This window comes from Mustela putorius, unplaced genomic scaffold (genome assembly GCF_011764305.1).
Source record: "Mustela putorius furo isolate JIRA1106 unplaced genomic scaffold, ASM1176430v1.1 tig00000997_pilon_pilon_pilon, whole genome shotgun sequence".
NCBI lineage: Eukaryota > Metazoa > Chordata > Mammalia > Carnivora > Mustelidae > Mustela > Mustela putorius.
Window position 1 is genome coordinate 38,854 of NW_025421527.1, and position 23,029 is coordinate 61,882.

Below are 23,029 nucleotides of genomic sequence, written 5' to 3' on the forward strand. Positions count from 1 at the left end.
GGCTGAGAGAAAGGTGTATATCAAAATCACAGAGAAAAACAGGGGTGCCTGGGTGGCTCAGTGGGTTAAGCGACTGCCTTTGGATTTCGGTTCAGGTCATGAGCTCATGGGTCACGAGATCGAGCCCATCAGGCTCCATACTGAGTGTGGAGTACGCTTGAGATTCTCTGCTTCTCCCCCGACTCATGTTCTCCCTCTATCTCCCCTAAAATAAAGAGACGTTCAAAGAAGATGTCACAGGGAAATATAGAGTATGTAATTTTTAAAAAACCCTCACACTTGACTCTGATACCTCACCACCCTAATCCAACACAGCACTGACCTAAATGAAGTGTTTAGAAGAAAATCACTGAACAACTATGTGTGATACACTAATGTAAAATCAAGATTCCGATGAGATGAGCATTCAACAGAACAAACAATACCAAGTATTTAAAGATACTGCTTTGTTCGCCCTGTTCAGTGAGCAACTCAGCATGCTTCAGAGGAGTCTGAAAACTCGGTCCTCAATTTGAAAAGATCCTAAGAAATTACATCAATAAAGCTAAAACTTTTCTTTAGCAACTGATTTCTTTTTTTTTTTTTAAGATTTTTATTATTTATTTGACAGAGAGAGATCACAAGTAGACAGAGAGAGAGAGAGAGAGAGAGAGAGAGAGGAGGAAGCAGGCTCTCCACTGAGCAGAGAGCCCGATGCGGGACTCGATCCCAGGACCCTGAGATCATGACCTGAGCCGAAGGCAGCGGCCTAACCCACTGAGCCACCCAGGCGCCCCTAGCAACTGATTTCTTAAAATAAATGCAGCCAGCAGCAGTCTCCTGCAGACAACCGAAGCCACCACTGCCCACGACACAGCCCCAGCAGTCAGGGCTACGGGCCCGAGTCTAGCTCAGCGAGGCAGGGCTCCTGGGTACGCAAGGCTGCTGTGTGCTTTCACTGTCTGCCAGCCTGAGAGGAACACAGGATTCCATAAAAAGAAATTTTCTACCAAAGAAGTGAATTACATTGTGGGGAAACATACAACCAAATGATTTAAATCTATCACAAGCCTGTTTCCAACTACCGACTCCTCACCACCTCTCACTTCACATATTCCTCACTGGGGGGGGGGTCTCACTAGACAGGGAAACTGGAAGATTCCTCTCATTCCCACTTTTCCAGTCACCTCCATAGGCCCCTACTCCTGACCAGCCACAGGAATCAAAACTAAGCACACTCAGACTTTCCACTGCCCAAGTGTTCATCTGTCAGTGAAAGAGCTCCCTCTTGGTGTCTCTTCTTTGGGGGGGTGGGGGGGGAGGGAGGCAGAGGGAGAGAGAGAGCATCCCAAGCAGGCTCCACACCCAGCACAAAGCCCAATGCAGGGCTCCATCTCAGGCCCCTGAGATCACGACCTGAGCCAATATCAAGACTCAGAGGCTTAACCAACTGAGCCACCAGGAGTCCCTGAAAGATTTACTTCTATGGCAACTAGGAGCCTCCAAATATTTTAAGTCTTAATTACAAAAGAAAGCGTTTGAACTGTGTAAACCAGAAGTTCATATGGCACAGAAAGTTAGACAATATAAAATTTAAAAGTTTGCTTGATTTTCTCCGGCTTCATTCCTGAAAAGCTCAGTTCAAATAACACTTTCATGTCATAGTTACTGTAACTGCTTTACAAAGTGACCTTTAATTAACAGTGATTCCTACCCTTTTAGCTTTGTAGTTCTGTAAACCACTGCAGTCTCCGTCTTTTCTCAAGCCTCTCACTCCATAAAAAAATACTTAATTCCTTAACTCACAAAGACCAGAGCCTCTTAAAGAAATAAGACAAATTATTCTACTACCATACTATGAATAACTCCCTAACTTCAGTGTTCTTAAAAATGTATTTTGAGATCTTGATTCTGCAATTAAAATTAAAAGGTGGGAGGACCGATCACACAAATGGTTTCTAACATTTCTGAAAGTTTTTAACACATACCATTCGTGCCATATTCGGGTTCCATCTGAATATGCAGTCACTCACTGAGTGACTCCTACATTATGTGCCAGACACAGAGTGAGCAGGAAGCCTGAGGCTCCTGGAGAACCAATAGGTGGTGGAGAAGAGTGACTGGCCACACCCTGTCTCCGTGTGACCAGTAAACTCACAAAAGTTAGCACACGGAAGTTTTTTAAGCTGTCAGCAAAAACCTAATCAATCTAAAGAGCTTAGTTTTGTAATGTGATAGGATACTAAAGCTAGGAGTTGGGAAACATGAATTCTAATCCTGCTTCTGTCAGTGTGATGAAGGACCTTGAGCCTAGAACTCACTCAGAACCAGAACTCAGGACACTCGGTTCTGAAATCGTAGGGGTTGACCAGATGGTTGCTGAGGTTCCTTCCAGGTTCATCGCTCTGATCAACTAGTACTTAAATGGACCTGAAGCTCAGAGCAGTAAAATATAAGCTTCTGTTTTAGAATGAAGAGTGACACCAAGCGGAGCAGAGTCAGAAATACAGTCTAGTTTTTTTCTTAAAGCTTAGTAGCTACTTACAATGCACTATTTTTCTATTATAATTTAATAGATATTTTTAGTATAGAGTATTAGAGCAGAGAGGTCTTAAATAACCAAACCAACTTTTTTATTTTCTGAGTCCAGAAGAGTCTTATGAGGTCCACCAGCTTAATCTCACAAAACCTGTACCGGTAAATTTAAAACTCCAGCTTCTATGACTTTGCCATAGATTTCAGATTAATTTTAAGAGAAAGGATATCTTTATAACAGAAAATCTCCAACCAAGGCTATGGTATTTCTTTAATGGCAGTTCACCTTTTTAAATCCAAATATTTCAAATTTATATCTAGGCTAATTTGGTTTTGTCAGAAACCTGTGTATGGGTTTTTGTTGGCAGGAAGGTCCTCCCTTCATTCTAACACCTTTCTTTTTAAAAAGATTTTATTTATTTATTTGACGGAGAGAGAGATCACAAGTAGGCCGAGAGGCAGGCAGAGAGAGAGCGGGAAGCAGGCTCCCCGCCGAGCACGGAGCCCGATGCAGATCTTGATCCCAGGAGCCTGAACCCTGAGACCATGACCTGAGCCAAAGGCAAAAGCTTAACCCAACTGGGCCACCCAGGCGCCCTGCTTCTAACACCTTTATGGGTTTTTTATATTTAACTTTGTAATCCATTTGAAACGGATTTTGGTATGAGCTTTGAAGGAGACAGTTTATTTTTCACCAGGTATCTCATTCATTTCCCCGACCAATTCGAAATGCCTTGTTTTTCTATATTGTATTCTTTATGTATACATGGACTTACTTCGGACTGATCTATTCTGTTCCACTAATCTGTCGTTCTCTCCTGGTTTCTGTACTACTCTCCTGATTATCTTTTATTCACAACCCAGTTTAGTACCTGGTAGACGGTCTCCAACCCTCTTTCTGCCGTTATCACCTTTCTTGGCATTTTCCTGGCCACCTTTACATGTTTTTTCTAAACTTTACAATCATTTTGTTAATGTCCCCAAAACAGTCTCATTGGAGCTTTGACCAAAACTGTGTTTACTTTAATTTGGTAAAAACTGATAGTTTTACAGATTTCCAGAAAAGCAGTATTTCTATTAATATTTTTAAATCTTCCGAAGTGTTTTCATGTTCTCTTTTACTCCTAGATACACATTTCATTAGCCACCATACAGGCAAGTCTCCTACATCATCGTCTATGCAACTAAAAAAATACTGAAAGGAATACCTCCCTCCATCTTCCTATCAGTGTATTTGTGGTCAAACAATTACTAATCTCCCTTACTGCCCTGTCCTTAACTACACATTTCCATCTTAATCGTAAGGCTATCGTAAGGTCACTTGTCAAATGCCTTGCTGAAGTCTTGATCTGCTGTTCCCTCCCTATTTCTCTTACCTCCTACTCAAGCAACTCTGTTATAGGAAGAAAGTGGCTAATCTGATCAAATACGACTTGATATTAACGAACCCGTCCCAGGCCTAGTGACAATCATTCACTTTCCCAGGGACTTACAAATCATCCACACATATTTTTAAGATTTTACTTATTTGAGACAGAGAGAGTGACAGAGCAGTGACAGTTCATGTGCACATGAACTGGGGGAGAGGGAGAGAGAGAACATCAGGCAAGCCTCGCGCTGAGAGCAGAGCCGGACACCCTGAGACCGTGACCTGAGCAGAAATCAAGAATCGGACACTCAACCCACGGAGCCAGCCAAGCTTCCCATCTGCACATATTTTTAAACTCTAACTTGCAATGGACAGGCATACATTATTTCTAGAATCAAATGCTGCCAATTTAAGAGAAAGAGTAGGTAGGGGATAGTTTAGTTACTTGAGAGAGAGAAATGGTTCTAACACATTCAAATCACCCAGACGATTCCAGTTCGAGTCCTGAACAAATGAGCTGACAGCAAGCTGCCTACCTCACTAGAGAGGAGAAAGGCATTACCTTCGCACCGCAGTCAGCTCCTTTCTGAATGCAAAAGCCAATGAACCGTGGGTCTGCCACTTTTACTAGGATGTTGTCAACACAATAGACATGAATGCTCCAAATGCCTCTCTGCTCCATGTCCTCCACGATATTCTGGGCTGCAAGGGCCCGATAAAGACCACCATTCCCATCTGGGAAATGAAACAGCCCATTAGAAGTACACCAAAACCCATTATGAAGGTAACCCAAAACTGGTTTACCAGGGTTCATGTTTGCAAAGTGGGGTGAAGATCCCTGAAAAGCAGTTTTACATCACAGGGCCAAGAAAAGTAAATACCCAGAAGGAAGAATTCGGGTGTCAAAAAAATTATACTACGTGACTTTAAAAGTAATTTAGTGTTAAGTATCAAAAGAATAACATTATTAATTAATGTAGGACCAGGCAACCCAAAGACCATATTTTTCTTCTTAACTCAGGCTTTTTAACAATTTAGCCCATTATACATTATAAAATATAAAGTTCATTCTCAAGCAATGATTATCTCATAACATTTCAAGTTTTATTAATATTTATGCGATTCAAGTTGGTGCTGGTATTTACAGCCCCAACACTGGCAATTTCACTCAAAAATAAAAAGTACATGAGCATTTTATACCAAATAACGTGTTATTAGGAAACCAGATTAGGATCAGGTCAGATTTAAAATAAATACAGGCAAAAGTCTCTTCTTTTCCCATCTATTTATAGTGCTGCTTTAATGTACTTCATCTGCCAACACCCTCAGCCACAGCTTAAAAAAATTGGACAACTTCATAAAAATAGAGCTAAAAACAGCAAAGTCTTCCATTAATGAGAAAGAATTGAGTAGAAAAAAGGGCTTAAAATGAAATAAAACCTGTACCCAGAGGCTATACCACATTAACACTCATTTATTTCCTGTCAGACTTTCCTCCAAATACTCCCACAGATAAGAATCTGTCGACATGTTTATTTTCAGAGTTGGGATCCTATCAGGGTTGCTGCGTGTGGCCACACAGCATGCACCACCCAAGGGCAGGGGTGCCCGTAACACACCACAACGTGCGTGCACCTCCCACAATCGTCCAGGGCGGTGGCCCTCACCACGCCAGACACACAGCTTCACGCCTCGCATTCTCTCACTTAGCTACTGACACTACTTCTCTCTGTCATTTAGGATCTCCAATCAACTGTTTTATTACAGTTTGAGAATACTACAGATCAACTGTAATTTACCTCTTGTTTATTAAATAGCAAATGGCTTCCGATCTTTCTCTGCAAGAAGTAATGCAGCCATGAACACCGCAGATATAAATGTGGGGTAAAGAGAATGAACACTCCATGGGCCGCCCAGGTCGTTCTCAAGGGCAGGGTATCCATTCTGCCCATGGGCATATTCTTTGTTTTTAAGTCATTGCCAAATTGCAATAAAATCTTAAATATTAATTTTGTAACACCCAAATCACCATATCAGAAAGAAAATCAAAATGGAATGTTACCCCCATTTCTAGTCACCCCTAAGTAAGCACGGTTACAAACCTGGAGCCATAGAAACCTTGTTCTTCTCTTCCAAAATAATTTTCCCATCAAAACTCATAGCAGGCAGCATTCCCTGCTGAAAAAAGATTACATTCTCTTTTTTTAAACCAAAGTACTTGTGCTTTGTGAAGAATTCCTTTGTAGATTCCATTGTTCGGCCACTGGTCATTATATACCTTGCAAGAGAAAAGTAGTTTCTAAGCAACAGTGCTCTGGGTATTAGGGCAAAATTCAAACTTGTCTATTTTCCAAGCAAAAGAAAAAAGAAAAAAAGAAAATCATTGAGCACACTGCCTCTTTGTTCTGACTTCCTTCATCCTCTTCCCGGCCAAGGTAGCATTAGCCATTGCCCGAGTGCCTTCCCTCCAGAAACATCATCAATCCTACATATAAAATAAATCTATGTAACAGTATTAAACATACCTCCTGCAACAGAGAGCCCATATAACCGGCTTCAACAACATTTCAGAACTCTGTGAGAACTGTACTCTAAATTTAAAACTGCCATTATAAATAAATAGGGAGAAAAGGGTAGACATAATATATTCTGATCATCTCTCATGGTTTTTTCCACTGAAGTTTTCAAATGTAATCTGGGCTCTGCTCACCCTCCATTTAAAATCTTAAAAGTGTAATTATATTATCTGTTCTCATAAAAATTCAAACCATGCTAGTGTGGCAAAGGAGTCAAAAACTCGATCTAAAAACCACAGTTAGTGACTGCAGTAGCCGCTGCCCTTACTAGAATTTAAGCCACATGTAAATAGGGACTTTTGTCCGTTCTGGTTGCTGATACAGCCCCAGTACCCAGAAGCAGACATTCATGGATGTTGAATGAATAAATGAAGAAAATGGTATAATTTCCCACCATACTAGTTATCTGTTTAACAAGTTATCCTGGGGATTTTGAGCTTTGAGTACAAAGAGGGGGCTGGACCGCTCTGCATAAGAAAAGCACAGAGATTCTCCTTCGTGAGGGGAAAAGAGAAGAAAATTCAACATGATAGTAGGAGGCAGGGCTGTAAGGAGAATATATTGGCTGCTTAGAGCACAGAAGTCCCTCAAACAACCCAAAGGAATCAAGATTGAAAAAACAGTTTCCTGCCCGCCAATACTCATGTTGAAAAAAGCTAGCAAAGCTGGGAAATTTACAAAAAGCCTATTTTTAAAAGCATCAGAGAGCTATAGAAGCAACATGGATTGGAACTAAAATTCAAGACAGTGGGAATCCTTCAAAGAGGAGCTAAGGAAATGCAGCTGCCTTTTCCTGGGGGTACAGTGGTAGGGACTCTGGGCTTGGACTAGGCAAAAGGACAGAGAAACCAGCAGAGCTTTTGTGGGTCACATGGGACTAAAATAACAAGATTAGGGACTTGAGGGATCTCAAACACAGCTGGTTTCCCCCTCAAAACATTAATTTCCAAAGCTGCTCTGGGAAAGAGATTTAAGAGCTAAATCAAAAACTTTTAAAAAACAAAGCAGAATTTCCCATAATCTCTTGGTGCTCAGGATACCAACACTTGCCAAAGGAGGCCCTGAGAACACAGCATTCTACTAGAGCCTAGGGATCCGAGTGCGGCTCACAGCAGAGAATCAGTGGGGCTTTCAGCTGGTGTGTATGGAAGGGTTGGGTGTGGGGCAGAGCTAGATAACCTAGTATTTAAGAACAGGAGTTTCTAGACTGTGAGAACTCCCTTACTGCCCAGAGTGAACTAAAAATAGACTTGTAGCACCTTGCCGTGAAATTTTGGATGCCAATGATAAGAAGAGACATTATTAGATGCTTGGCGGTGGGGGGGGAGAGAGACAGACTGGGAATCAGAACAGCTACGGACCACTCAACAAGAGAACGATGCCTTCAAATTTGGGAGGAAAACTGACTTCCAATCAGAAGTTTATAAACAGACAAACTGTCAATCAATATGAAGTTTCTACACTGACAGACCCCAATGAGTTCCCAGAAGTACTCAGGGAGGGATGTAAAAGCCTGAGGTGAATATACATTGTGCAATAAAACTATTGTGATCATTTATCTAGCTATAATACAGATTATTTTAACATACATAGTAAATTACAGCTCCTGGGAAAATCCTTAGTAACAGGAAGTATGTCTGCTTAGGAATAAAGTATACATGCATTTTGAATATCATAGACTGGCGTTAAGTTCAGACACTCTCCCAAAACGAGGCAGGTCTTACCATGGAATGATGCATTTGTTGCCATGATATTTTTCAGCTAACTGTTGGAGCTTCAGGATACGCTCTGCCTGAATCTGAAAAAGCGTCTTATGAGATGGCAAACCAACATCATACATCCCCTTGGGATACGCAACACCGAGTCTCGTCCCCTGCCCGCCAGCTAGAAGAAGAACTGCCACTTTGTTCTGAGAAATCTGGAAAAGTCCTAGAAGAGAAAACATCTGTATCACAAAACCTCTGCAATTCAACATTTTAGGACTACACATACAAAAAGTAGCAATGAGTCACCCTAGCTGCATAAGGCATAAAGAATAAGAAATCCACGTGTAATCACGAATAACTACCTTGTTAATAAAAACATTTTTACTATTAAAAAATTAAATTTTATATAACCCAACCAAACACCAAGCCATGAATAATATGCTTTAATAAATAGTTCTTTTTCTGAAAATGTTAGACGGCAAAACCCAAAAAGATGTTACACATGTTTTACAGGTGTCTGTCTACTTATCAGATGTGATGCCTCAAGAGAAAGACACGATAAAAGACAACACCTCGGCTTCAGAATAAATGATGATAAGCTACTATATTACCTCCAACCTGTAAATCCATCAATGATACCAAATTGTCAGTCAACAAGCACGCAAACAGACTAGCTACCGTCCAGAGAAGGAAGAGAGGTGAAACCCTCAGGAAAGCAATGCAGTACAGGGGTCAAGAAGCCAGGCTCTCAGGTCAGAATACCTGGGTGCAAAAGCCAATTCAGCTGAAAAGTCTTTGGGGAATCTGCCCGCAAAAGGGCAGGGCAGGAGGAGTCTTTGTGGGGTGTGGAAATGCTCTAGAACACTGGGGTGGTAGTTACATGAGTGCATAAATATGGCAAAAAATCATAAAACTAGGGCATTTTATTGTATGTAATTAAATGTCAATAGAATGGATTAGAATGCAGGGGTGTTTTGGGTTTGGGGGGTTGCTTGTCTTTTTGTCAAAGGGCCATCAGTCCCAGCTCACAAGGATGTGAAATTCGGTCACATCCTTGATGGGGAAGCTCATCAGTCGTCATCAGTTGAATACTCAGCAATAAATAATAACCAAACATAATGCTTGAATCAAAATATTATTTTCTGAATCAAAATAATTCAAGATGGATTTAAGACCCAATGCAAACAAATAAAACTGTAAATATTATTAACAGAGGCTCTCAGTTTGGATTTAAAAAACAAAAAATTTTGCCATAGACCATTTCTGAGAACCACCTTATCATGCAGAGCTGGACCAGCCCAGCCTCACAGGGCACAGTAGCTTGTGGGGAGAGGCAAAGTGGAAACTGGGTCTATGGGAAGCTAGAAAAGCTGGAAAATGCCAGACGAGATCAGACGATGGTTGACGGGATTTGTTGTTGTTTTCTGAAATCCTCAGACACTCTGTGAAGGAAACTGGCCACTGCCCAGAACTGAACGCTAGCCCAGAGGGTGCAGTGGTGGCCAGTAGCCATTGTTGTTCTTTTTTATATCGTGAGGTAACGGGGGTTTGTCTAATTTACCATCTCTGTGCCTTGTGTTTTTGATGTGTTAGGCTTTCCTGAAGCTAATGAGCTAGTACATCGAGCACTTGAAAGAAATGCTCTAAACCCATTATAAACTCAGAACCTTCCCCAGTCCTAATTCTACAAACTATCTTCCGGAGTCAGTAAGTATAGCCCAAGGACATGATCCAGCAACTATCCACCTACGAAAAAAAGTACAATAGATATTTCCATAATTTTCACCTTTGATATGAAGCAAAGGTTGGCTAGCTCCCTGACACCTAATTTTCTCTTGCTTCCTGCCTAGGCCAAAACTGTCCTCATGATTTTTCTCCAGAGCATCTCACTGTGCCTTATCAAAGTGTGAAAACAGACCCCAAACTAATAACTTTGAGGCAGATATCATTTCCCCCATGCAAGAGGTTAACGGCCTCAGAGACCTTGCAGGTCCTGCCCAAGGTCAGCACTAGTAAATGTGAGCGAGAGTCAGACACTCACTCCAGGCCCATGTGCTGTGCACCACACCGCCTCCAGCAGCCTCTGTTCACACCCGAACTCTAATCAGATCCACGGGAGCACCAGGGGTTTCAGGGGTAAAAACGTTCCTTTCTATTTCTTTCCTGCCCTTTCTTCTCTTTTCCACTGAATTCGTGAGAGGTTGTGCCACCTCTTTTTTTAGTCTCTCCTACCTACCAGTCTACAAGAAGAGCTGCTGGGTGCAGTCTACATTCTCCAGAACTTGCCGAACACTGAAATTTCGCACAGCATTTCAGATCTGCAACCCCCTTCAGCAAGCACCGTAACTACCAAGCAACAAAGTGACTGGGACGAAATGAAGCATTCTGAAGGGAGCAGGCAATGACAGAGGCAGTTCTGAAAACTGCTTCCCATTTGGTTATTCTCTGAGTTATCACAGAAACTCCGGTTTCTACGGATAAGTTTAATTCTGCTGTCATCAACCCAAAAAGCATTGTTTTCAAGAAAACAAATGTCCATAATCCCTTACCTAACCCCATGGATCAGAGTTGTTTCCAAGGGCAGACCTCTTCAAAATTTAGAAAACAAATAGAGTACACACACGTTATACATTATCTCCAGCAAAGCTGAGACAGTACCCTGCAATCCCATTAAGTGGGATAAAGTTCACCAATAGCCTCCTGTTGAACATGTCCAAGTTCAGTTTTGCTGCAAAACAGGCTCTGTCTGCACTGCTTCAAAAGTGCAGAAAAAGTAAGTCTGGTGTCTGAACCCTCACATACCAGAGGTGTTAGAACCGGAAATATTTCTAAACATCTTCCAAAAAAGTCCCAGATAAATACTCTGGACACAGAGGCCTTTGTTCTCTTTGTACTATTTTTCTTCACCCAACACATGTGTTTTAAGTTGTTTTGCTGTGTTTTTTTTTTCAAGTTTTTATTTATTTATTTCTTTGATGGGGGTTGGGAAGTGGGGAAGCAGGCAGAGCAGCAGAGGAAGATGCAGGCTCCCCGCTGAGCGGAGAGCCTGATGTGGGACTCAATACCAACACCCTGGGATCATGACCCGAGCCAAAGACAGACGATTAACTGAGCCATGCAGGCACCCCAAGTTGTTTCATTGTTACTGTGGCTCCAGCTGTCCTTTCTGATGTCCTTCTTTTACCTTCAGTGCAAAAGTCAGTGACTTCCCACAGCCACCTTACCTGGAAAAGGGAGGAGCCTGCTCCCAGGGTCAGCTCCATGTCCGGGTTCCAGCTCACCTGATGGCCACCCAGCACCAACCAGTGCCTTCCGTAGGTTCTAACCAGTTTTCACAGTATCACTGTATACATTTTTCTCTTCCTTCAGTCAGTTCCCTCAGCCATGGTTTCATTCCAGTTTTCCTAATTTTTCAGTTTTCCGGCTCTCAAAACAGCAGCTCACGGGGACTCATCTTTTATGCAAATAAATGTCCCCTAAGCCCCTGTCTGCCATACTTTCTTCAGTCCTTTTCCCACCTATGGACCTGAAGACCCATCCAATCACTACATCGTAAGAGAAGCACGGAGACTGTGCCTACCAGGTGTCCAATTCCAGGCAGACCTACAGGTACACCTCTAACCACAACACCCCAATGAGTTGTAACATGATCCACGTGTATTTGCAACGAAAAGGTTTCTGCACTGACCTCTTCCTACTTACGCATCTCACTTAACGACCAGAGAAAAACACGAGGAAAGAAAGCAGTCCCTAGAGTATCAAGGCCAGCTGCATTTTAAGCATTCAGTGCAGCTACAGATGTTAACAATATCCGATTGTGTGGATTGGGGTGCACTCATCCACCCCATCTGTGTCACTGCCCTAAAACAGCAATGTTTAGTAAGTGTGTAACACATAAATTAGTATCTGTCCTATAATGACAGATAAAATACTGCTTGAAATTAAAGGGGCCAATAAAATTCGGTAAGCTATTTAGTTATATGGCAGTAATACCTGACTTTAAACTGTATTTGTCATAACAAACTTTATATGGGCACCGCACCTATCTGAAAAATGTTAACTACTTATAAATGTACTTAACCATGTGGCAATTAGGAAATTATAAGCTTCTCCTATTCCAAAACTTCTGCAAAAATATAAGAAAAAAAAAAAAACGGAAAGTACAGCACCATTCTCACCCTTCCCATCCTCCCACTGAAGGAGAGTTCGCGGTCCCCAGGGCTGGAGAACATTTCTCCCCTTGGAGAGTCATGTGTCATAGGACCCACAGTGTCTGTGAACTTTTCCTGATAACATTTATAAGAAACAAAGAGAAGAGTTTACAGTGGCCTGAAATACGTCAAACGCTTCCTGGATAACTTCCTGCTTGGACGAGTGCCTCTCACACACTCTGACTGGGGCGTGTGCCGGACACAGGGAGGATGGCACAGGTGCGTTTGACGCACAGCCCTGCCAGAACTTTCCATGTAAACTGTCAGCACTCCCAGGACCCTGAGTCAAGTAAACCAGCTATTAAACTGATGGAAATAAAAGAAGACTATCCAAGAAAGTTATTCAGAAAAGGTATTTTAAGTCTTTAACGTTTAACCCTATTGTACAGGTAAAACTATTATTATCTCTCAAAAATGCCAAGTACAAAAAGCAACTATAAGGGAAATCACTATTTGAACCAGTTTTAGGTACTGGAGGATTACTGTGAACTTCATGAGGTAGAATAATAGCACTGTGAATGGTAAGAAAATACCCATATGTGTAGAGACGAATACTGAACACTAAAAGGGTAAAAATAACATGATGTTTGAGATTTGTCTTAAAGTACTACAGCAGAGAAAAAGAAAAGAAGGGACAGGGAAGAAAAGTAGCAACATTTTGATATTTAACAAGGTGGTATATATGTGGGATTCATTATACGGTTTTCATCTCTAAATATTTGTTTCAAAATATGCTTGAAATTTTTCATAACAAATTCATAAGGAGACTACAAAATTATACACAAACCATAATCCCAGAGTGTACGTGTATCTAAGAAAACACTATATTACTACTATTTATCTCTGAAATGCGGGAAGCTAGAGATTTTTTTTTCCTTTGTAATTTCTAGTTATTTTTCCAATTTTTCTAGAATATGTGTTACTTTTAAAATAAAACAAATCTATTAAAAATACCACTGTACGAGACGCCTGGGTGGCTCAGTCGGTTAAGTGTCTGCCTTCAGCTCAGGTCATGATCCCAGAATCCTGGGATCGAGCCCCGAATCGGGCTCTCTGCTCAGCAGGGAGCCTGCTTCCTCCTCTCTCTCTGCCTGCCTCTCTGCCTACTTGGGATCTCTGTCAAATAAATAAATAAAATCTTCAAAAAATTAAAAAAAAAATACCACTGTACTAGATCCCAGAAAATGTACAGGAGATAATGTTATGAATACATTTTCTCTAAGCAATCCGCTTACTTTTCTACCAGTGTTATATGGTAGAGAAGCACATTCAAATTAATTTTATAAATGTCTTATAAACAAAAGAACCTAATACCGGATATTAATATGTTATTATAAAATTGGAAGACTATTTTATAATTGGTGTAAGCATGCCTTTCTTTGCTAAAGATGGTGTTTAAAATGACAGTCTCATAGAAGTTTCTAAAATGATATCCTCATAAAAGCTTCTAATTACTTCTCTCTCTAGATTTCAGCTTTGTAAGATAGAAATTTTTCAGTTGTTCCTCTGCATTCCATTTTCTACAACTTGCCAGAACACGTTAAGAATTAAATTAGGGATGCCTAGGTGGCTCAGTCAGTTGAGCATCAGACTCCTGATTTGGGCTCAGATCATGACTGCAGGGTTGTGAGATCGAGCCCAGCAATGAGTTCCACCCTGGGCACAGAGTCTGCTTGAAATTCTCTCTCTCCCTCTACCTCTTCCAAACACCCCACTCGCAGGGGCAGGAACTAAGGGACACCTGGCTGGCTCAGTGGGTAGAGCATACAACTCCTGACCTCAGCGTTGTGTAAGTTTGAGCCTCACAGGGGGTATAGAGATTACTTAAAAATAAAATCTTAAAAAAAAAAAAAATCAAAATAAGATTTCTCTAGAACAAGGAGCACAGTGGTCACTTACATATTTAACCTTCAGAAATAATTTTCCACTATAGGCATGAAAATTTCCATTTTAGTGTCAACAGCCACCAGACATTCTAAAAAAAACCATGCAATGCTTTCATTTCCCCCCTCCTGAGGAGGGGGCTGCGGGGGGGCACTATCTTTGATAGAACTCCTGGGACTGTCTTCCTATCTGAAATATAACCATTAGAATCTTCACAATGGCAATCTCTTCCCCTTGACAACTTACTGAAAAACCTCATTTTGTTGTGAATTTGCATATACACGGAAGTTTCTGGCTAAGCGAATGACAAGTTACAAAGTCTCCTTCATCCCTACTGTTTAAAGCCACAAATATTATTGCTCCCTTGACAATAAGCCAAAAGGAAGTTGGTTTTGTACACTCTTGTAGTGTTCTTGGTTTTAACAGTTCGGGATTTCAGTTTAAATGAAAAGTCATTAAGGTAGACAAGTTCCACGAATTCCAACAAAAAGGCCATCAAGACTCCAATTATAGGAGGTTCTGCCTGCTGCCTATAGTCCCCATTATACAAGGTCAAAGCTTCGGCTTTCCCTAAGAGTTTATTCGAAGACTTCACAGCATAAAATCACCAGGAGAAATACAGCCAGGATACCTGAGGGTACGGAGAGCCCTGTGGGACTTTTGCTGTATTGTAGCAGCCTTTTTGAATCCCAGGGATGGAGGAGAGGACTAACGATTCAGAAGTTGGCAAGGGTCCGAGTATCCCCACAGCTCTACACTCAGAAGGATCCATCTGGATCGCTTACTGTTTAGTGGCAAAGCCCTATTCTAAGAAGCTAGATTAGCTTCTACCAAGCACTTGAGATCTAAAAGGGTACTTCCTAGAGATCACCTAATTATTTTTGACATTTTTTAACCTTTTAAATAAAAGCCTTTTAAATAAAACCTCATGTAAAGATCAAATACATAAAGCATGTCAAACCAGCACGGCTCTTGTAGTTAGAGGCAAAGATGTTTAGTATCCATCCCTCCTCCCTAGGTGAGACAGTCTCCCCAGTAGAGGAACCCCTAGGGTTCCTTGGAACACAGTTTGAAAATCATTAAATTTGTATGCCCAGAGAAAGACATCAGCATACAGAAGGCTGATAATGGCAATTATCTGTCCTTTATGTGGGGACAGGGAAGCCAAAGAATGAAAGACAAAATAAAAACAGCAATAGTGTGGTACAAAAACAGACTAAGATTACATCTCTATCATTATTATTACACATTCATAAAAGTAAATATACATAAAATCAAGAAATAGGTGGCAATGTGAGCAAATAAAAAGATCTGACTTGGTTAAGGGCAACTTCTCTGTAGTTTTTCTGTTACTTTGATGTTATTTCTGTAATAAAGTAACATTTTTTACAAAGGAAAGAAAAGTATTAGTCAGATCTGTTCACTCTATGGTTGAGGACATGAGGTCCAGATCAGACAAGGACCATGTACAAACACTCGATGGCCTGAGCTGCAATATTTAGTCACTATTACTTACAGAGAAGTAGTAGGTTATCAAACCACAGCTCTGAAATCCACCAGAAAAGGTACATTTGAGCTATTCTGCCATTCTCAAAAGCACTAATTAGAACTGGTCATGGGGACAGATTTTATGATACATTAGAAGAAAAAACACGGGGCAACTCAACATTGATCTGCAAAACCCTGTTTCAAATGCCCTGTGACACAGGCACACAGGCCATGGGCCGCTCTTCAGGAGTCCACAATATCATGATGAAGACAGACACGGCTCTTTTTCTAAGAAAGAATGGAAGCCTCGCATGGACAAGTAACTCCAGCTTGGGACACTGAAGAAAAGATCATGATCAAAGAACCTTAAGAAATGAGTTCCTCACAAGCCCCACTGCGCTACAGAGCACAACTGTGGGAGATCACCTTTCAAAAAGTGACCCAGGCTAGGCAGGGAAGAGGCAAAAGCCAGTCGAAGCCCAGGATAAGCATGAGCAAAGGCAGGAAAGACGTAATGTTCAGGGAAGGGTGAGTTATTTGGTCCCGCAAAAATGCATGGGACAGTAGGACTGGAGGGAAAGAGAGGAGACCAGACTGGAAATACAGGCTAGGGAAGGTTTTTCGATGAAGCCAGCATAAACTGAAACACTTAACTTGGGCTTCAGGGTGGGAAATCTGGCAGAAGTACGGCAATGAGCGAGGAAAGAGACTAGAGAAGACTAAAATGAGAAGAACCTTGACTGGAGAACAAAAATGATAAGAGCACGTAGGGACTGGCAAGGGAGATGCTGCAGAAGTTCTGACGCCATAATCTGTCACCTTCTGATCAGGCACCTGGTTTAAGGTATGAGGGTCCAAATACCCATCACATGATCCAGCTACTTTAATACCTCCGGTACATCTCACTACAAACTTTAAAATGAACATCCCATGCTCGGTACCTTCACTCTCCCAGGCTTGCAGCCGATCTTGGTCCCTGGTGGCACTGCCCAACACCTCTCGAGGGACAGGCTCCATTCGTGCATCCATTTTCTCTTGCTGAGAGGACTGGTTAAAATTTTCAATGGCCTTCTGGAAAAAGAAGTTCAGCTCCTCAAAGTTCATGGCCTGGAGCTCTGCATAAAGTTCTGCCTGCTGGGCTTCATCCAGCTCATTCCAGAACTGCAGCAGGTGCTCCTGTCCACATCTGGACAACCTGAGTTTGAGATCGTTAACATTCATAATGCTCTGGTAGCCAAGCTTTGTGAAAACAGACGTGTAGTTTCTGCACTTGTAAACCTTAAAAAAAAAAAAAAAAAAGAAAAGTAATCAACAGCAGGTCAAAGTCCAACCTCAAAACCTGAGCTTTACCTACTACAAATAAGAAATAAGTACACTTTTTAAAAAACCTGATGTTAAGGAAATTAACTTCTGCCTTTCCCCACACAAGATCTGTGAGAGATACAACTTGTAAAGACATAAAAAGAAAGTTTCTCCAAAGAAGACATCCAGATGGTCGAGACATATGAAAAGATGCTCGACATCACGGATCATCAGGAAAATGTAAATCGAAACCAGAATGAGATATCATCTTTTATCTGTCTGAATGTCTAGAATAAAAAAACAAGAAACAACACGTACTGGCGAGGATGAGGAGACCCGTCATGCACTGTTGGTGGGAATGCAGACTGGTACAGCCACTGTGGAAGACCGCATGGAGGTTCCTCAAAAAGTTAAAAATAGAGCTGTCCTATGACCCATTAATTGCACTACTGGCCATTTACCCTCCTTCCAAAATACACTAATTCAAAGGATACATGCGCCCTTATGTTTACTGCAGCATTCTTTACAATAGCCAAGCTATGGAAGCCACGCAAGGGTCCGTCAACTGACGAATGGGTAAAGGGGTGTGTGTGTGGGGGTGGGTGTGTGTACAATGAAATGTCATTCAGCCATAGAAAAGAACGAAATCTTGCCATTTCCAACAACACGGATACAACCAGAGCGTACTATGCTAAAATAAGACTGAAATAAGTCAATCAGGGAAAGGCCAATAACATATGATTTCACTCATGTGGAAATCAAGAAACAAAACAAATAGCAAAAGAAAAAAAAAAGAGACAAAAGAGACAAACCAAGAAACAGACTTCTTAACTACACAGAACTGAGGGTTATCAGAGGGAAATAGGTGATGGGGATAAAGAGGACTCATCACAACGAGCACAGGACGATGTACAGAGCTGCTTAACCACCGCACTGTACACCTGAAACTACTATAACACCATCAGTTAAATATCCCAGAATTAAGACTTTAAAAAAGTAAAAATAAATAAAAATTTAAAAATAAATGTATAATACAATTAATATTCCTAATTGTAATACTAATTAGCATTATAAACCAGGCACTGCACTAAGGACTTGACCTACAAGGTCTCATTTAATGTTCACCAACTCGGCAACATAAGTACTATTATTTTCCTTACTTTACTCTGAGGAGACTGAGGCACAAAGAGGAAACACAACCAGGCCACCCGGAGGAGCTGGGATGTAAGCCACCAGGCGGTCCAATTCCAGGGCTCACATCTGACTACCCCACTTTGCTGCCTCTGTAGTACTCCTCCGGCCATGAGCTACCACTGAAAGAACACTTGGACTTCTTAGTAACAACCGTTCTCCTTTTAGCGCTAATTATAAAAATGATCATGTTGTATTCAGAATAAAACAAAATACAAAAAGACAGGAACACCTATAATCAAGAAAAATAATTTTATTTCAATAGCAACTTCTACAGAGAAGCAATAAAAAGTATCTATTACCTTTAGCAAGAATTGAACCCTAAAGGAACAAGCAATTCACACAGAACAATCAACAGATAAGACAATAAAGCAAAATGTTAAACTGCTACATTTCAAAAATAAAAGTCTGAGGGGAATATTAAATCTACTTGTCTACTCTGGGTAAATGCAGGAGAAGGTAGGGCTGTCTAGAAAGAGTTCACAAAGGAAGCATGATGGAGCAGCGTGTGCCGCAAGGGTTGAGCGGATTACACAGATAAGATCAGAAAACAGGCACAGTTGGCCTGCGGGACTGAGTGCAGTTCAGCAAGTTGAAGTTCCATGTAGCATGATGGGAAGTGATACAGGGTAGGACTTGACCAGGAAGAGCCCTGAAAACCAAGCCAAGGAATTTAGACCTAAGAGAGTAATAAGAAGCCCCCAGCAGATTACTCAACAGGGCCATGTCACCATGCTTTAGAGAGATGAGAGAAGTGATGGCATAACACAGATGATAAGGAGGCACAATCACCAGCAGGAAAACAAGTTCAAAGACAAATGCAGGTATGAAAAGCCAAAGTTCTGAATCAGATTAGTTGCAAAGGAAATAGCATGGAAGGGAGAAATTTGAGGGTCACTGTAAAGATTCACCACTGCGTTATAACTGTTTAGATGTGAAGAACAGGCAAGAAAGGTACCAAAGAAATGGCCTACTGTCTCCTACCATAAGAACAGTGGGACGTAACAGACATGGCAGTTGGGAGCAATACTCCAGAGTTCTCTGTGGCTCACCTGTAAAGTGGGGTTCGTAACAGCATGCATCTCATCAGGACTACTAACCACCAAACACCACTTACAAACTCGGGTTAAGAGAACCTACATCTGCTCCCTGAGGCAGCAATAAGAAGACCTATCTCTTCCGCGTCACCGTGTATGACAAAGTATGACTCTAACTGCTTTACAGATACTTGTTCAGGTAATCCTCAAAACGATGCTAAGGTCCTGCTGCTGGGATTACTTCGCAGAGAAAGATAGTGCACCGCAGAGATAACCACCCTAGGTCCCCAACTAGTGAAGTGACAGAGCCCGGATTCGAACCCTAACAATCTGACTCTCAGAGTCATACGCTCACCCATTATGCTACACTGGCTCTCAGGAGGAAAGGCTGTGGGTGTGGGTGGGTGTGTGCGTGTGTAAGAGAAAGGAGCAGTGACAGAGAGCACATTATTTATACTTTATTCAGAAATAGAGACACAACTGATATTCTGACACCTGAATCACTTCACAGAAATGAGCTCACACGCCAACAGAATGGAGAAAGAAAGAAAACGCACAGGATAGGCTCGGGAGGAAGTTCAGAGGATGAGTAGATACTTCATTTTAAAATGCACTGTTACTTTTTCTTTGGTACTGGGCATATTGATCCAAATCAGATACTGCTCAGAAATAACTTTAACATCCACTCAAAAATAAATTCAGGAAAAGTATTAAACAATAGAGACAGGCACATAGCTTCTGTAATTGTTTTCTTTAAATAAGGTGCCCTCTAGAATTGAAGGGATGCACTAGATTCACAATTCTTCTTATAAAATCAGCTTCAAATTAGATGAGCACACAAGAGGCAGTGTGTTATATTCTCAACTTTTATTTTTGGTTTGTTGTTTAGATTTACTTCAGGGACGTAATGCTTCAAGTGTGAATCCAATGGTAGGACTTATGAAATCCCTTTTATGAGTTACTGATGATTCCTAACGAAATTAAGGCTTCCATATGAAACAAAAATGAAACCTTATTATCAGGGTGGGACACAGTTCTACCTCGCTGTCACCTGAGGCCCCGTCCTTTCCTCCAAGCACTTCCTTTAACCCCTCCTATCCACTGAAATGCCATTCACCCTTAAAGGCCTGCCTCCCACACTCTAGCTTCAATTGCATCTTTATTGGCTTAGGAATCAAACAGAACTTTTATTTCTGGCTCCAATCCTTGGGCCAAGTCTAGATACCTCCAACTCTGTTAATTTCATCTGCAAAACGGCAACAATCAAATTTTCTTCACCAGGTTCAGAGGCACAAGAGAAACTACATCCAATGAGAAAAGGACGCTCAAAGCGACTCAGTAATTTGCCCGAGGCTATGTACCTAGTAGACAGAAACCCAGGAATTTTAACCCAGATAAACCTGACTCTGAAGCCTATGATCTTTGCATCAAACAATAACTCTCATAAGCAGAAGAAATACTAAGAATTCAACCCGAGCATCTCATTTAAGAGGCAGGAGAACTGATGGAAGTCACCATCAGGCTCCAGAGCCAGCCCAGCTGGGCTAAGACCCCAGGACCACTTTTTCCTAATCCTGTGACCTTGAACAATTAACTTTTCTATGCCTCAGTTTTTGTCTTCTGTAAAATGAGGATAGAAACAGTACTACCTCTAAGGGTAAGAGGATTACTGAATTAAAGTGAGAAGCATTTAAAACAGTACCTGGCATATTAAAAAAGCCCTCCAGGACTGTTATCAGCTACTACTGTAAAAGTGAAATTTGTGCTTCAGACCACTGAGTTACAGCCTCCAGAACACAAGAAGAGCCACTACCTGAGTTAGGCAGTTGAGGATGAAAATAAGTGTGCCAAAGGTACAAGTAAAAGAAAACCCAGTCAGTGGGAATGGCACCAAAAATGGTTCAGGTAAAGAAATATATTCAAGAAATAAGCCGTAGTGCTGGGAATTGGGCGGCAAGTGGACACAGAGGAGGTTGGAGGTGTTTCAGTGCTGCTACTTGGGGTTAAAGACAAATGAGCCACAACGTCACTCTTGCCAATAGGTTCCTGCTCAAAGTTTCCTCTTCACATGCAGAGATACATCAACAGACAATTTATTAAGGAACGTTATTTAACTGTCACATGCCATTAGTCCATGTGACATTTAATGAGCACCTACTGCCTGCCAGGTGCTGATGCTGGGGACACAGACACAGCAATGCACGAAGGGGCAACACGCATGCCCACATCCCGTACCAGAGACAGGCACACACATAAAATGTCAAGGAGAAGAAGAAAGCGGGCGAAGCAGTGAATGTGCAGTGGGCGGGGGATGGTGGATATTTTAAAAGGGGTGGTCAGGTGGGACCTCTGAGACATAGAACAATCCATCCCAAGCAAGCCAGTCAGTTTCTCAGAGACGAACATTCTAGGGCCAGGATGCTCCAAGAGCAGCAGTTCTGACACAGGGATGTGCAAGACCAAAACAGCTGGAGCAGAGTGACTGCGCCTGAGGGACTACAACTGAGGCACCCACTGAGCAGATCAAGTGGGGCTTTCAGTCTAAGTAAGGACTCTGGGGTTTGGGAAGCCCCTGGAGAATGTGGAGCAGAGGAGCTTCACAGTATGATTTAGGTCTCAGAAGGAACATTTGTTGTCTGGAAAAGATTCTGTAATGAAGGGAAACATGGAGGCCAGCAGTTAGGGAAGTACCATAGCCCAGATGAGATGATACTGGCTTACAGCGGGGATGGATGTGGACCCTAATCCTCTGCGTGGAACGGGGAGACAGACAGAAAGATAGGAATCAAGCAAAGAGGACTCCAAGTGGTGGTGCCGTCAGCGTACTGAGGTGGGGAAACATTAGGACAGGAGACTTAGAAAAACACACGGAGAGTGGGGGAATCAACACTCCACTTCTGGATGTGTTAAACTGGAGGGGCCTATTAGACATGCAAGCAGAGGCAGGATGTAGTAGTCTAAAGTTCAAAGGTGATACTGGAGCTAAATAGAATACCTTCAAGGTCATCAGCATACATGATATTAAGTTATGAACTTAATGAGCGCCCCATGGATAAAAAAGCAAAGATGTTAGAAGACTGAGCCTTGTACACACATTAGGATATTAATAGGTATTTCTATTGATTAATACAGATTTCAAGAGATACACCATTAATTACAAAAATATATCATGTAAAAAAAATAGTTGAGAAAGTTTTCTATTAACTACTTTCCAAAGAATTGGGTTTTTCCTAAGGTCTCATTCTATATTACTGTTTTTGCCCAGATTTAAAGGAGAACACTACAGCAGGAAGATCATCAGGCAAGCAGGTAACTGAAAAACTGGCAGTCCTAGTTCTCGGTCTGGCTCGCCATCAACTGACCTGGCACAAATCATTCCACCTCCCCGTGTACACATTTCTTCATAAAGACAATAAAACCAGCCTTCCTGACACATCCTCAAACAAGAGTCAAGAGTGGAGAGTCCCTACCTACTAAAACACAAATGCAAATGTGGTAGTGTAACATGTAAGATAAAAATCAATCTTTTCCTAAGAAGTCATTAGACACCCATCCACCTTCAGATGCTTGGGAAAATGGATCCATGCAAATAGGACAATTCGTATGTTAAATTTTTCCCCAAAGAGGTTAAACTCTGATACTTGGCCTTAGACCACTGGCGGTCTGCCAAGGTTGACAAGGTCACACGTGCTAAGTTAATTCTGGTAAGACGTCTGAATGCATGTGTAACAGCAAGCAATACTGAGTACAA

At 41.6% G+C, this 23,029-nt stretch overlaps 1 protein-coding gene across 4 annotated transcripts in view; it reads right to left on the bottom strand.

Moving 5' to 3' along the window:
• UAP1 (UDP-N-acetylglucosamine pyrophosphorylase 1) overlaps positions 1 to 23,029 on the bottom strand; it is a 42,565-nt gene that overhangs the window by 18,101 nt on the left and 1,435 nt on the right. For all 4 annotated transcript variants that reach the window (XM_045086551.1, XM_045086552.1, XM_045086550.1 and 1 more), the window contains exons 2-5: positions 16,690 to 17,026; positions 8,184 to 8,388; positions 5,986 to 6,161; positions 4,446 to 4,618 (exon numbers count right to left, since the gene is read on the bottom strand). In XM_045086551.1, the coding sequence (XP_044942486.1) occupies positions 4,446 to 4,618; positions 5,986 to 6,161; positions 8,184 to 8,388; positions 16,690 to 16,969 (834 nt within the window). In that variant the 5' untranslated portion in view covers positions 16,970 to 17,026. The remainder of the gene's footprint in view (positions 1 to 4,445; positions 4,619 to 5,985; positions 6,162 to 8,183; positions 8,389 to 16,689; positions 17,027 to 23,029) is intronic.